At 38.5% G+C, this 12453-nt stretch overlaps 1 protein-coding gene across 1 annotated transcript; it reads left to right on the plus strand.

Annotated features, from left to right (window-relative positions):
• The first annotated feature begins 8881 nt into the window (after positions 1 to 8881).
• Positions 8882 to 12084, plus strand: LOC149153463 (fructose-1,6-bisphosphatase, chloroplastic-like). Its single transcript, XM_089438792.1, has 4 exons — positions 8882 to 9419; positions 10675 to 10899; positions 11119 to 11631; positions 11747 to 12084. The coding sequence occupies exons 1-4, from the start codon at positions 8946 to 8948 to the stop codon at positions 11816 to 11818; spliced, it is 1284 nt and encodes a 427-aa protein (XP_089294918.1). The 5' UTR covers positions 8882 to 8945; the 3' UTR covers positions 11819 to 12084.
• The last annotated feature ends 369 nt before the right edge of the window (positions 12085 to 12453 follow it).

Genomic DNA, 12453 nt, shown 5'->3' on the forward strand with positions numbered 1-12453 from the left:
ACCTGAAGGAGATGAATCCTTCTCCATGGATGAGTTTCCTTTATAGGAAAAATCCATCCAACTGATAGTACATTGTCCCTCCTCTGATCTCAACTGGGTCTTTCTCTGAACTAACATGCATGAGTTATTTATGAGAGAATATTCAGTTATCTAAAGTGCAGCAGTTACATGCATGCAAGCATTAACTAACTAAACTCACAATTAATTCAACAAACTGTTTGAATTAATCTAACTGGACTTGACTCAGTTAACTGAGCCAACTAATTACAACTCATCCTTATCTCTTTAACTGATGGATAAATTCCTCAATCAATGGAGAAACTATTGCATGTCCTCACATAGACTTCATGTTTGATTTTTCACAACTAATTAACTCATGGTGAATTAATTAATTATTTTTCAAATAGCTAGTAAGATCAAATTCGAATTTTACTTCTCAATTTTAGTCCAGGGATCGACTAAAATTGAAATCCATCCCGAACTACTAAAAATAGAAATGCTATTTTCAGCACTTCCATTTTTCATTCCCTATTGCTCAATCCAGCACTGGTACCTAAACTGCTATTTATATCAATGCTATTTTTATCACTTCTATATTTAGCATTTCTTGTTGCCATTTTCAACACTCCCTCTCAACAAGAAAGGCATTCAACTCGAACTGATCCTGAACCTTTGGAATGTTCTGCATGCAACACTTCTTCCAAGTGTGGATGCTCCAGCAACTCTAGAAACAAAAAAACTCCCAACTGACCTCTCTGTTGGGCTAGAAACATACTCTGATGCTGAAGCTCCCTCTGCCGCTGACAAGTGCTCCCTCTCTGACCTCTGAGCTGTTGCAACACTCCATGCATCTCACACCATTGCACACCTCTCTATGTTATCATGCACTGGTGCAACACTCCTGTGCCTCTCGCATTGTTGCAGCTTGCTAGTTCTACACAGTCTTGGGACTCCTGCACTGTAGCTCTCTCTGTCGCTCCATCCGCATCTGTCTCTACCCACTCAGGCAGTCCTGCGACTCCTCGTCGGGGCTCTTGTAGCAAGGTCTAATAAAAAAGGTTGGGTACCTCAATGATCCTACCCCTATTCTAGCCTTCTTGGGACTGTTACTCCACATCACCCCACCTCCTACCTAGAGGTATGGATGCATGTGATCCCTCTGCCCACTTGGCTCGAAATTCCCCCCTACTAGAGGTCTCTGCATGAGTGGATGCCTCCACTCTTTCTCCTCTCGGCTTCCCCAGTTATCGCTACTCCACAACCTCCTAAAGCTGCTTCACCAATCATGGCTCCTCCACAATTGTTTGAGACTTCTCCTGTGGCTGCATGTCGAGAGGTAGTGTACTCTCCCTCTCAACCACCAAGTCTCCAATAGTTGCCTTGCTCCTCAAGGCTTTGCATGCATCTTGAACCTCAAGAGCATACAGGTTCTTGACCCATGAATCGATCTGCTTCACCTGTCTCCTGATGATGTGTCTAAGGAAAACTTTCCCTTACTGAAGACTACATCATAGCCTCTGTCTTTTAGCATCACGATCGACACCAAATTTCTCTTCAGTCCTGGTACATACTTGACATCGGTCAAGGTAATGCAAGCTCCATGCTCCCTCTGAAAAATAATCGTGCCTACACCTGAGACACTATACTTTTCATCATTACCCATCACTATGAGTATCTGGAGATCTTTCTCCTCCAAGGTACTAAACAAACTCTTGTCGATGGTCATGTGGAAAGAAGCTCCACTGTCAAGAAACCAACCACATCCCACCATGGATGAAACCATGCATGCAAACAGTGTGAAATCCAACTCGAACTGTGAGGCCAGTGCCTCACCTTCTGATCCTTCCACGGATCCCTTCTTGGATTTCCTTAGTGGACAATTTGTAGCAGAATGGCCCACTTCATGACAACGAAAGCATCACACTTTCGATTTGTCAAAATTCTTCCCACCATGGGAAGAACTGGATTTGGAATAAGAATCCTTCTCCTTCCCCTTCTTTGCCTTACTCGCTAAGGCACAATTTTCTTGATCCTCCTTGGATGAAGAAGATCCATCTCTGGTGCTTCTCCTTATCTCCTCCTACATCAGATCTGACCAAAGTCGTTCCCAATCTGGTAGTTTCTCTCGTCCATTTACCAACTCTTGGTAGCTATGCCAGCTCTTAGGAAGACCGAGGAGTGCAAGACTCACCATGTCGTCATCAGCGGTCGCGATCCCTACACTTACAAGCTCATCCCTGCAGGTGGTGAGCTTGTTCAGATATGTAGAGATCGTGTCACCCTTTTCACACTTGAATTTCTGAAGCTTGTCTTTTAGCGCCAGCTTTCTTTGATCGCTACTATTCTGATATAGATCTTTCAATGTTTTCCTCATCGAAAATGGTGTCTCCTTCCCATGGAGACTTGAGACTATGTGCTCTCGAACTCCCTCCAAAAGGATTCTCCTTTCTTTAGCCACACATTTCTTCCATTCCACCAATTCTATAGCATTAGCCGCCACAGGCTTGGGGACTTCTTGATCAATGAATTCCTTTAGACCGTTATCCTCTAATACTGCTTCCATGCAATCCTTCCAGGCTATATAATTCGAGCTGCCATCAAGGGCATACTCGAGCCTTAAACCGTTGAACGCCATTGGTGAAAATGAGATGTGATAAGAAGTTGATTTCTATATTCAGGAACCTCAAACTTTGAACTTCTCCCTTCTTGTATATAGTTCTCTCCTTTGATCACCTTTGCTTTGATACCATGTAGAATTTTTCTACAAATCAGCTACCTCTAATACCATGTAGAAATTCCCACTGTAGATCACCTGATAATGTAATATAATAAAGCAAAATACAAGATCTACTTCTACTACAAACTTTGTGGAAGCTTAATCAATTTGAGCAAGATCAATAGGAACACATATAACAGATGAAGGGAAAGAAATCACATGAACACAGAAGAATAATCCTGGTGAAAGCCTCAACCTAAAACCCCAATCTCTGTATATCATACAAGTGGAAATATAGTCCGGATTACAAAAAGAATCAGCTCACAAGCTATCCTGCTCTCTCTGCAATCCCTCTGCTGCTCATAGACAGTCAAAGGCCTCTCACAAACCTTCTCCTCTGTCCTCCAAGCCTCCTATTTCCTTGCGCAGTTTTTCCTGGGGTCCAGTGCTTCCACAAGTGTGAATTCCCACCTCACACTGCTCACTTGGCTTAGAAATAGCTGCACAAACCTGAAAGAGATGAATCCTTCTCCATGGATGAGTTTCCTTTATAGGAAAAATCCATCCAACTGATAGTACATTGTCCCTCCCCTTATCTCAATTGGGTCTTTCTCTGAACTGACATGCATGAGTTATTTATGAGAGAATATTCAGTTATCTGAAGTGCAAAAGTTACATGCATGCAAGCATTAACTAACTGAACTCACAACTAATTCAACAAACTGTTTGAATTAATCTAACTGGACTTGACTCAATTCACTGAGCCAACTAATTACAACTCATCTTTATCTCTTTAACTGATGGATAAATTCCTCAAACAATGGAGAAACTGTTGCATGTCCTTGCATAAACTTTATGCTTGATTTTTTACAACTAATTAACTCATGGTGAATTAATTAATTATTTTTCAAACAGCTGGTAAGATCAAATTCGAATTTTACTTCTCAATTTTAGTCCAGGGACTGACTAAAATTGGAATCCATCCCGAACTGCTAAAAATAGAAATGCTATTTTTAGCACTTCCATTTTTCATTCCCTGTTGCTCAATCTAGCACTGGTACCTGAACTGCTATTTATATCAGTGCTATTTTTAGCACTTCTATTTTTAGCATTTCTTGTTGCCATTTTCAACACTCCCTCTCAACAAGAAAGGCATTCAACTCGAACTCGATCCTGAACCTTTGGAATGTTCTGCATGCAACACTTCTTCCAAGTGTGGATGCTCCAGTAACTCTAGAAACAAAAAAAACTCCCAATTGACCTCTATGTTGGGCTAGAAACATACTCTAATGCTGAAGTTCCCTCTGCTTCTGACAAGTGTTGCCTCTCTGACCTCTGAACTGTTGCAACACTCCATGCATCTCACACCGTTGCACACCTCTATGTGTTTTCCTGCACTAGTGCAATACTCCTGTGCCTCTTTCATTGCTACAGCTTGCTAGCTCTGCACAGTCTTAGGACTCCTGCACTGTAGCTCTCTATGCCACTCCATTCGCATCTGTCTCTACCCACTCAGGCAGTCTTGCTACTCCTCGTCGGGGCTCCCGTAGCAAGGTCTAATCAAAGCGGTTGGGTACCTCAATGATCATGCCCCTATTCCAACCTTCTTGGGACTGTCACTCCACATTACCCCACCTCCTACCTGGAGGTATGGATGCATGTGATCCCTCTGCCCACTTAGCTCGAAATTTCCCCCTACTGGAGGTCTTTGCATGAGTGGATGCCTCCACTCTGTCTCCTCTCGGCTTCCCCAGTTTTCGCTGCTCCACAACCTCCTGAATTGCTTCACCAATCGTGGCTCCTCCACAATTGTTTGAGACTTCTCCTGTGGCTGCATGTTGAGAGGTAGTGTACTCTCCCTCTCAACCACCAAGTCTCCAACAGTTGCCTTGCTCCTCAAGGCTTTGCATGCATCTTGAACCTCAAGAGCATACAGGTTCTTAACCCGTGAATCGATCTGCTTCACCTGTCTCCTGATGATGTGTCTAAGGAAAACCTTTCCCTTACTGAAGACTAAATCATAGCCTCTGTCTTTTAGCATCACGATCGACACCAAATTTCTCTTCAGTCCTGGTACATACTTGACATCGGTCAAGGTAATGCAAGCTCCATGCTCCCTCTGAAAAATAATCGTGCCTACACCTGAGACACTATACTTTTCATCATTACCCATCACTATGAGTATCTGGAGATCTTTCTCCTCCAAGGTACTAAACAAACTCTTGTCGCTGGTCATGTAGAAAGAAGCTCCACTGTCAAGAAACCAACCACATCCCACCATGGATGAAACCATGCATGCAAACAGTGTGAAATCCAACTCGAACTGTGAGGCCAGTGCCTCACCTTCTGATCCTTCCACGGATCCCTTCTTGGATTTCCTCAATGGACAATTTGTAGCAAAATGGCCCACTTCATGACAACGAAAGCATCACACTTTCGATTTCTCAAACTTCTTCCCACCATGGGAAGAATTGGATTTGGAATGAGAATCCTTCTCCTTCCCCTTCTTCGCCTTACTTTCTAAGGCACAATTTTCTTCATCCTCCTTGGATGAAGAAGATCCATCTCTGGTGCTTCTCCTTATCTCCTCCTGCATCAGATCTGACCAAAGTCATTCCCAATCTAGCAGCTTCTCTCGTCCATTTACCGACTCTTGGTAGCTATGCCAACTCTTAGGAAGACCGAGGAGTGAAAGACTCACCATGTCGTCATTGGCGGTCGTGATCCCTACACTTACAAGCTCATCCCTACAGGTGGTGAGCTTGTTCAGATATGTAGAGATCGTGTCGCCCTTTTCACACTTGACTTTCTGAAGCTTGTCTTTCAATGCCAGCTTTCTCTAATCGTTGTTGTTCTGATATAGATCTTTCAATGTTTTCCACATCGAAAACGATGTCTCCTTCCCATGGAGACTCGAGACTATGTGGTCTCGAACTCCCTCCAGAAGGATTCTCCTTGCTTTGGCCACACATTTCTTCCATTCCGCCAATTCTGTAGCATTAGCCGCTGCGGGCTTGGGGACTTCTTGATCAATGAATTCCTTTAGACCGTTATCCTCTAATACCGCTTCCATGCAATCCTTCCAGGCTATATAATTCGAGCTACCATCAAGGGCATACTCGAGACTTAAACCATTGAACACCATTGGTGAAAATGAGATGTGATGAGACATCGATTTCTATATTCAGGAACCTCAAACTTCGAACTTCGAACTTCTTGTATACAGTTCTCTCCTTTGATCACCTTTGCTTTGATACCATGTAGAATTTTTCTACAAATCAACTACCTCTGATACCATGTAGAAATTCCCACTGTAGATCACCTGATAATGCAATATACTAAAGCAAAATACAAGATCTACTTCTACTACAAACTTTGCGGAAGCTTATTCAATTTGAGCAAGATCAATAAGAAAACATATAACAGATGAAGAAAAAGAAATCACATGAACACAGAAGAATAATCCTGGGGAAAGCCTCAACCTAAAACCCCAATCTCTGTATATCATACCAGTGGAAATATAGCCCGAATTACAAAAAGAATAAGCTCACAAGCTATCCTGTTCTCTCTGAAATCCCTCTGCTGCTCATAGATAATCAAAGGCCTCTCACAAACCTTCTCCTCTGTCCTCTAAGCCTCCTATTTCCTTGCGCAGTTTTTCCTGGGGTCTAGTGCTTCCACAAGTGTGAATTCCCACCTCACACTGCTCACTTGGCTCAGAAATAACTGCACAAACCTGAAGGAGATGAATCCTTCTCCATGGATGAGTTTCCTTTATAGGAAAAATCCATCCAACTGATAGTACACTATCCCTCCTCTGATCTCAACAGGGTCTTTCTCTGAACTGACATGCAAGAGTTATTTATGAGATAATATTCAGTTATCTGAAGTGCAGCAGTTACATGCATGCAAGCATTAACTAACTGAACTCACAATTAATTCAACAAACTGTTTGAATTAATCTAACTGGACTTGACTTAGTTAACTGAGCCAACTAATTACAACTCATCCTTATCTCTTTAACTGATGGATAAATTCCTCAATCAATGAAAAAACTGTTGCATGTCCTCACATAGACTTCATGTTTGATTTTTCACAACTAATTAACTCATGGTGAATTAATTAATTATTTTTCAAATAGCTGGTAAGATCAAATTCGAATTTTACTTCTCAATTTTAGTCCAGGGACTGACTAAAATTGGAATCCATCCCGAACTGCTAAAAATAGCAATGTTATTTTTAGCACTTCCATTTTTCATTCCCTGTTGCTCAATCCAGCAATAGTACCTAAAGTGCTATTTATAGCAGTGCTATTTATAGCAGTGCTATTTTTAGCATTTCTTGTTGCCATTTTCAAGAGACCCAACTTAGCAAACAGACTTCTTGTCCTTTGTATTATCAAAAACCACCACAAAAAAACCCTGAGCCAAAAGGTAAATATTCAACTCATATGTTAAAAGGGGCTTCCATGTCTAAGAGATCCATTTGTGCATATTAGCCAACCACAGCCAAAACCCATTAAACTTGCAAACCAAACCTTGCTTCGAAAAAAAAACAATTGATAACTTCCTCATCCATCAGAACATTAAGGGAAGGAATTTCTTGAACCACCGAAAGACCAAAATCAAATTTTAAAATGGAATTGTACAATAGGAAAGAAGAGCTTTGTAGACCCACAACCATAGCTACAAAAGAAATTGGTCTTTTTGCCAAATCATTGGAATTCACCATTGAATGAACTACATTAAAGAACTGTGAAATATTCATACAAACAAAGCATAGAATGGTCGGCTAGGTAAAAACCCTAGTGGCGAGGGTTTGCAAAGTTCCATCCGTGAAGGTTTTCTTACTTGTATTATTACTCTCTAGTTTTGTCTATATATGTGTATCTCTATATTCTTCCATTTTTATCATAATATCTTGGGGCTCACACTTTTGTTTCATATTCATTATATTTTTATTTTTCCTCTCTTTTATATTTCTTTTAAAATAAGATATATTTTTATTTTTCCTTTCTTTTATTTTTCTCTTAAAATAAAATATATATAATTTTTTTTACTTTCTTTTATTTTTCTCTTAAAATAGAATATCTTACCTATTAATGAAAACTCTTTTCGAAATTATTTTTATATGTAATTATCCAATTAAAAAATAAAAATATAAAAGTGAAATTTATAAATATTGAAGATAATTATCCAATTAAAAAAATAAAAATATAGAAATGAAATTTATACATATTGAAATTATGTTAATGAAAACTGGTTTACAAAATTATTTTTAGATTTTTATATATAATTATGTAATTAAAAAAAAAATTAAAGATTAGAATTTATTTATATTAAGAATAAGAGGAGTAAATTGATATCTTATATTTTTGAGATATTTTATCTATTTTATATTTGCAATTTTTTAAGTAAGTAAATATTTATCAAAAATTGTAATTTATTTTAAAAAATTTATATTTTATATTATTAACTGTTATAATAATAATAATAATAGAATTCACTACTTTCAATTCCATTTTTCACCCTTGTGAGGGTTATTTGATACAATGAGTGCTAAATAGAATATTCAAAAATTATGAGAAATTAGTTAAGTACGACTACTTCACATAGAAATAGTCATAAATGAATAACTTTCTTGAAACAGTTAAATCCCAAAAAATAATATCTAATATATATCACATTTTAAAAATAAAAACATCACGCTAATCCATATTGAAAAATTAAATTATATTTTATTTTAATGTATTCAGAGATCATAGAAGTCAAATTATATATTGTCCTAATCTGTGGATTGCAAAGAGATACGCCAGTAAGAGAAGCCAAGTCTCTTCATGTATGTATGATGTTAAACAACAATGCCAACTTGTACTGTCAATGAAAAGATAAAAAATATATTGATTAATTACAATGCAATAATGCACTACAATGAAAGCCTGGGCAACGAATTTCCACTCCTCGCTTCAACCGTCATCAACTATGGCTGACGTGCATTTGGAGCCAATTAGTTTTCTAAACTTGGACAAGATAACGCAGCAATCATCTAAATCGTGACATGTGATATCATGGAATAATAATCAAACAAATATCAGCCATTCGACTGCACCCCCTTTTTATTATCCCCAAATTTTATCTTCCAAATTATTATTATTTTGTATATTGAGCATTCATCCACTCGATCGAACATATTTCCATACCTTCATCACCAACGTCTGAGCAGAGCAGCCATGGCGACTGCATTCTCCTCCCATCTTCTAATCTGCAATTCTTCTTCTGCTGATTCATCCCAGGCAGCAGCCACTGCCAGCCTCAGCTATATCACATCCTCATTATCATCTTCATCAATATTTTCTGCAAACATTTGGCCACAGAAAAAGAATGTGTTGAGTACGAAGAGACCATTTTGTCCAAGGGCCACATTGGCTTCGGACAAGGCCACCAAAACACAGGAAGAGAAGCAGCAAAGGCCGAAGAAGAAGGGAATGTATGATATAGAGACTTTCACTAATTGGTTACTGAAACAAGAGCAAAGTGGTGATATAGATGGTGAACTTACTGTTGTCTTATCAAGTATTGCATTGGCCTGCAAGCAGATTGCTTCCCTGGTGCAAAGAGCTGGAATATCCAATCTCACAGGTCTCCAGGGTGGAATGAATGTGCAGGGGGAGGATCAGAAGAAGCTAGATGTTGTCTCAAATGAGGTTACACTGCCCCTATCATTTTGCTAATCTTAGTAATTGTTACCAGAAAGTAAAGTAGACTAATATGAAATTCTGTAACAATTGATCTGTTATTCTTTGATCAAAGAAATTTGCAGTATCAAACTCTCCATAGTCACCTTATAGGGATAACCCAGTAACTGAGAATTACAGTTTACAGGTTTGAGATTTGTCCCAGCTCATATTTATTCCAACTAAAGTTGCACTCTGGTAAACATCTATAAGCATGGATGTTTCACATAACAATTCTCTGTTCATCAATGACAATCCAATTTCAAATAAGCAGCAGGCAAGAACTGGATTGAAACCAGAAGAAAATGTCCACAGACCGTTATGAATGCTGTGGACATAGAAAATGATCCTCTGCTATAATGGGAAAATTTATTCTCACTTGAAAGATAACGATTGCAATATAAACAAACATATTCAACAATGGTTATATAAATAAACATCTTCAACAGTGGTTTGTCCTAAGCCAGATGCTCTGTGCAGGGTATTTCATAAATTTGAATTATATTATAACTACATTTCTTACTTGGTCAAAACTTTTTTTTGAATGTCAAAGAATCTTAGCTCAAGTGGTTTGGTGAAGCTGCCTGAGCTCAAACCTTTCAGAGACATGTTGAGACATCATTAGAAATTACCATTCTCCATAAATTCTCGTTCGGGATTTAAAAAAAAACCTCTCTTTGAAACAATTACAGTCCTTTGTTTTATGATGAAGCAATTACCATCTATTTTGGACTTTACTAGACTTCGAAGAGCTTCTTAAACGTTGTAAAGACTGTCCATGAATATATATTTTGATATTGAACCAGCCAAGTTCAGGGTTGAGATCCTTAACTCCATGCACCTTAGCCACTTATGTTTACACGTTGGCTTCGGAGGTTGGCAATGGGCATGGGCATGGGCATGGGCAGTTCACATTTTTTCCCTAATCGTTACAGTTCATGGGGTCACATTTTCCCTCTTAAGGTTCCCTTGCCTCTGCTTGCCCTGAAGGGAGGGAAGGACTTATCCATTAAGGTCTCAAATTACTGAGTAGACTATTGTAGAGAAAGAAAATTCACCCAAGACTGCTAAAGAACCCTTTTCCCATAACAAGGACAATCTGGAAGGTCCAATATTTATCTGGAAAGGAAGAAATATATACAGTAATGCTTCCCATACATGATGCTCCAACCAACATTAATATTATATGAGAATATGTACTGAGGAGAATAATTTTGATTTGCAGGTATTTTGCAGTTGCTTGAGGTCAAGTGGCAGAACAGGAATTATTGCTTCGGAAGAAGAGGATGTTCCTGTGGCTGTAGAGGAGAGCTACTCTGGCAACTACGTTGTTGTCTTTGATCCACTGGATGGTTCCTCAAACGTTGATGCAGCTGTCTCCACAGGGTCTATTTTTGGAATTTACAATCCTAATGACGAATGTATTGTCGACAGTGACGATGATAACGAGGTACCTGTTTTTTAAATCTTCCAGAGGAAGGAAGGAAGTCCCCTCTAAGTATAGCTTGTATTCACCAAGGTCTCAAATGGAATGGAATTGAAGAAAAATATGTTATGGATCAAAGTCTGAATTAAATCAATTTGGTCTGAGTGAGTGGGTGTTAGCAGCTGCATAATAATTTGTTCTTCTGATTTAATTTTGTGTTGGTTGTTGAATTGAATTGGGCAGCTTGGTCAGGTGGAGCAAAGGTGCATTGTGAATGTGTGCCAACCAGGGAGCAATCTGTTGGCTGCAGGGTACTGCATGTATTCCAGTTCTGTGATTTTAGTTTTATCAGTGGGTAAGGGGGTTTATGGCTTTACTTTGGATCCCATGTATGGTGAATTTGTAATGACCCATGTAGACATAAAGATTCCTAAGAAAGGAAGCATCTATTCCTTCAATGAAGGCAACTACCAGCTGTGGGATGACAAGCTAAAAAAGTACATGGACGATCTCAAGAATCCTTCTCTTCAGCCTTCTGGGAAGCCTTACTCTGCTCGTTACATTGGCAGCCTGGTGGGTGATTTCCACAGGACTCTGTTGTATGGTGGGATCTATGGATATCCTTCTGACAAGAAAAGTGTCAATGGGAAGCTCAGACTTCTGTATGAATGTGCTCCAATGAGTTATCTAGCAGAGCAAGCAGGTGGTAAAGGATCCGATGGCCATGAAAGGGTTCTCGACATACACCCACAAGAGGTCAGTTGCAGTTCCATTTAAATATAAAAATAGCTGATTGACTTTCTGACAATCATTCAACATCTTTTCTTTGTTTACTTACTAGTCTCTGACGATCCATTCATGCCTGCAACAGGTTCATCAAAGAGTACCTTTGTACATTGGAAGTGTTGAAGAAGTTGAAAAGCTGGAAAAATATTTAAGTTGATTTTCCATATAAGCGGCAGCTAAGCTTTGTTTCAAATCTTCGTATGCAATGTTTGTGTTTTATTCCTGAGATTTTCTGGAAGGAATATATGCAGGGCTTCATAAGTAAAAGCCATTTATTGTTGAAGTGGAGTATTAAAATTATGATTTTTTTATCCGAAGTTTTTGTTTCAAGTTGAGCACAGGAGATTATCCATGGCGTAATGGTAAAGTGCTAATGCTAAGTCCAGATGAGGGAGTCTAATAAAATTATGTTTTATATTTTAATTTGTTTAATTTTCCATATGATAAAACATATTTGTACATTGCATGTGAGACCGTTGTAAATTTTCATAGGCAATCTTAACTTCTCTCATAAGATTGGAATAAATGAAATCAATTAATCTAATCTTTAGTTATAAGATATTAATTCATCATACATATAAATGTAGTAATATTAACCAGCATAAATGTAGCAACATTAACTAATTCATATAAATGTAGTAATATTAACCAGCATAAATGTAGCAACATTAACTAATTCTGAGGTATTCAGTGATTATAAATGCACAAAAACCCAGATTATTTATATCCCAACATAATTTATCATTGTTATCAAAACAACAATAGAACTAAAGTGAAAGATTAAAAATAAAT

The sequence above is a fragment of the Pinus tabuliformis genome, chromosome 9, assembly GCF_031772625.1.
Source record: "Pinus tabuliformis cultivar Carrire ecotype Pingquan chromosome 9, CPIR1, whole genome shotgun sequence".
Lineage (NCBI taxonomy): Eukaryota > Viridiplantae > Streptophyta > Pinopsida > Pinales > Pinaceae > Pinus > Pinus tabuliformis.

Bases quoted from the DNA above. Each gene is read 5' to 3' on its own strand.
- LOC149153463 (XM_089438792.1), top strand. From the start codon at position 8,946: ATGGCGACTGCATTCTCCTCCCATCTTCTAATCTGCAATTCTTCTTCT. The intron at 9,420-10,674 runs GTTACACTGCCC...TTTGATTTGCAG, and splicing joins TAGATGTTGTCTCAAATGAG to GTATTTTGCAGTTGCTTGAG. The intron at 10,900-11,118 runs GTACCTGTTTTT...TGAATTGGGCAG, and splicing joins ACAGTGACGATGATAACGAG to CTTGGTCAGGTGGAGCAAAG.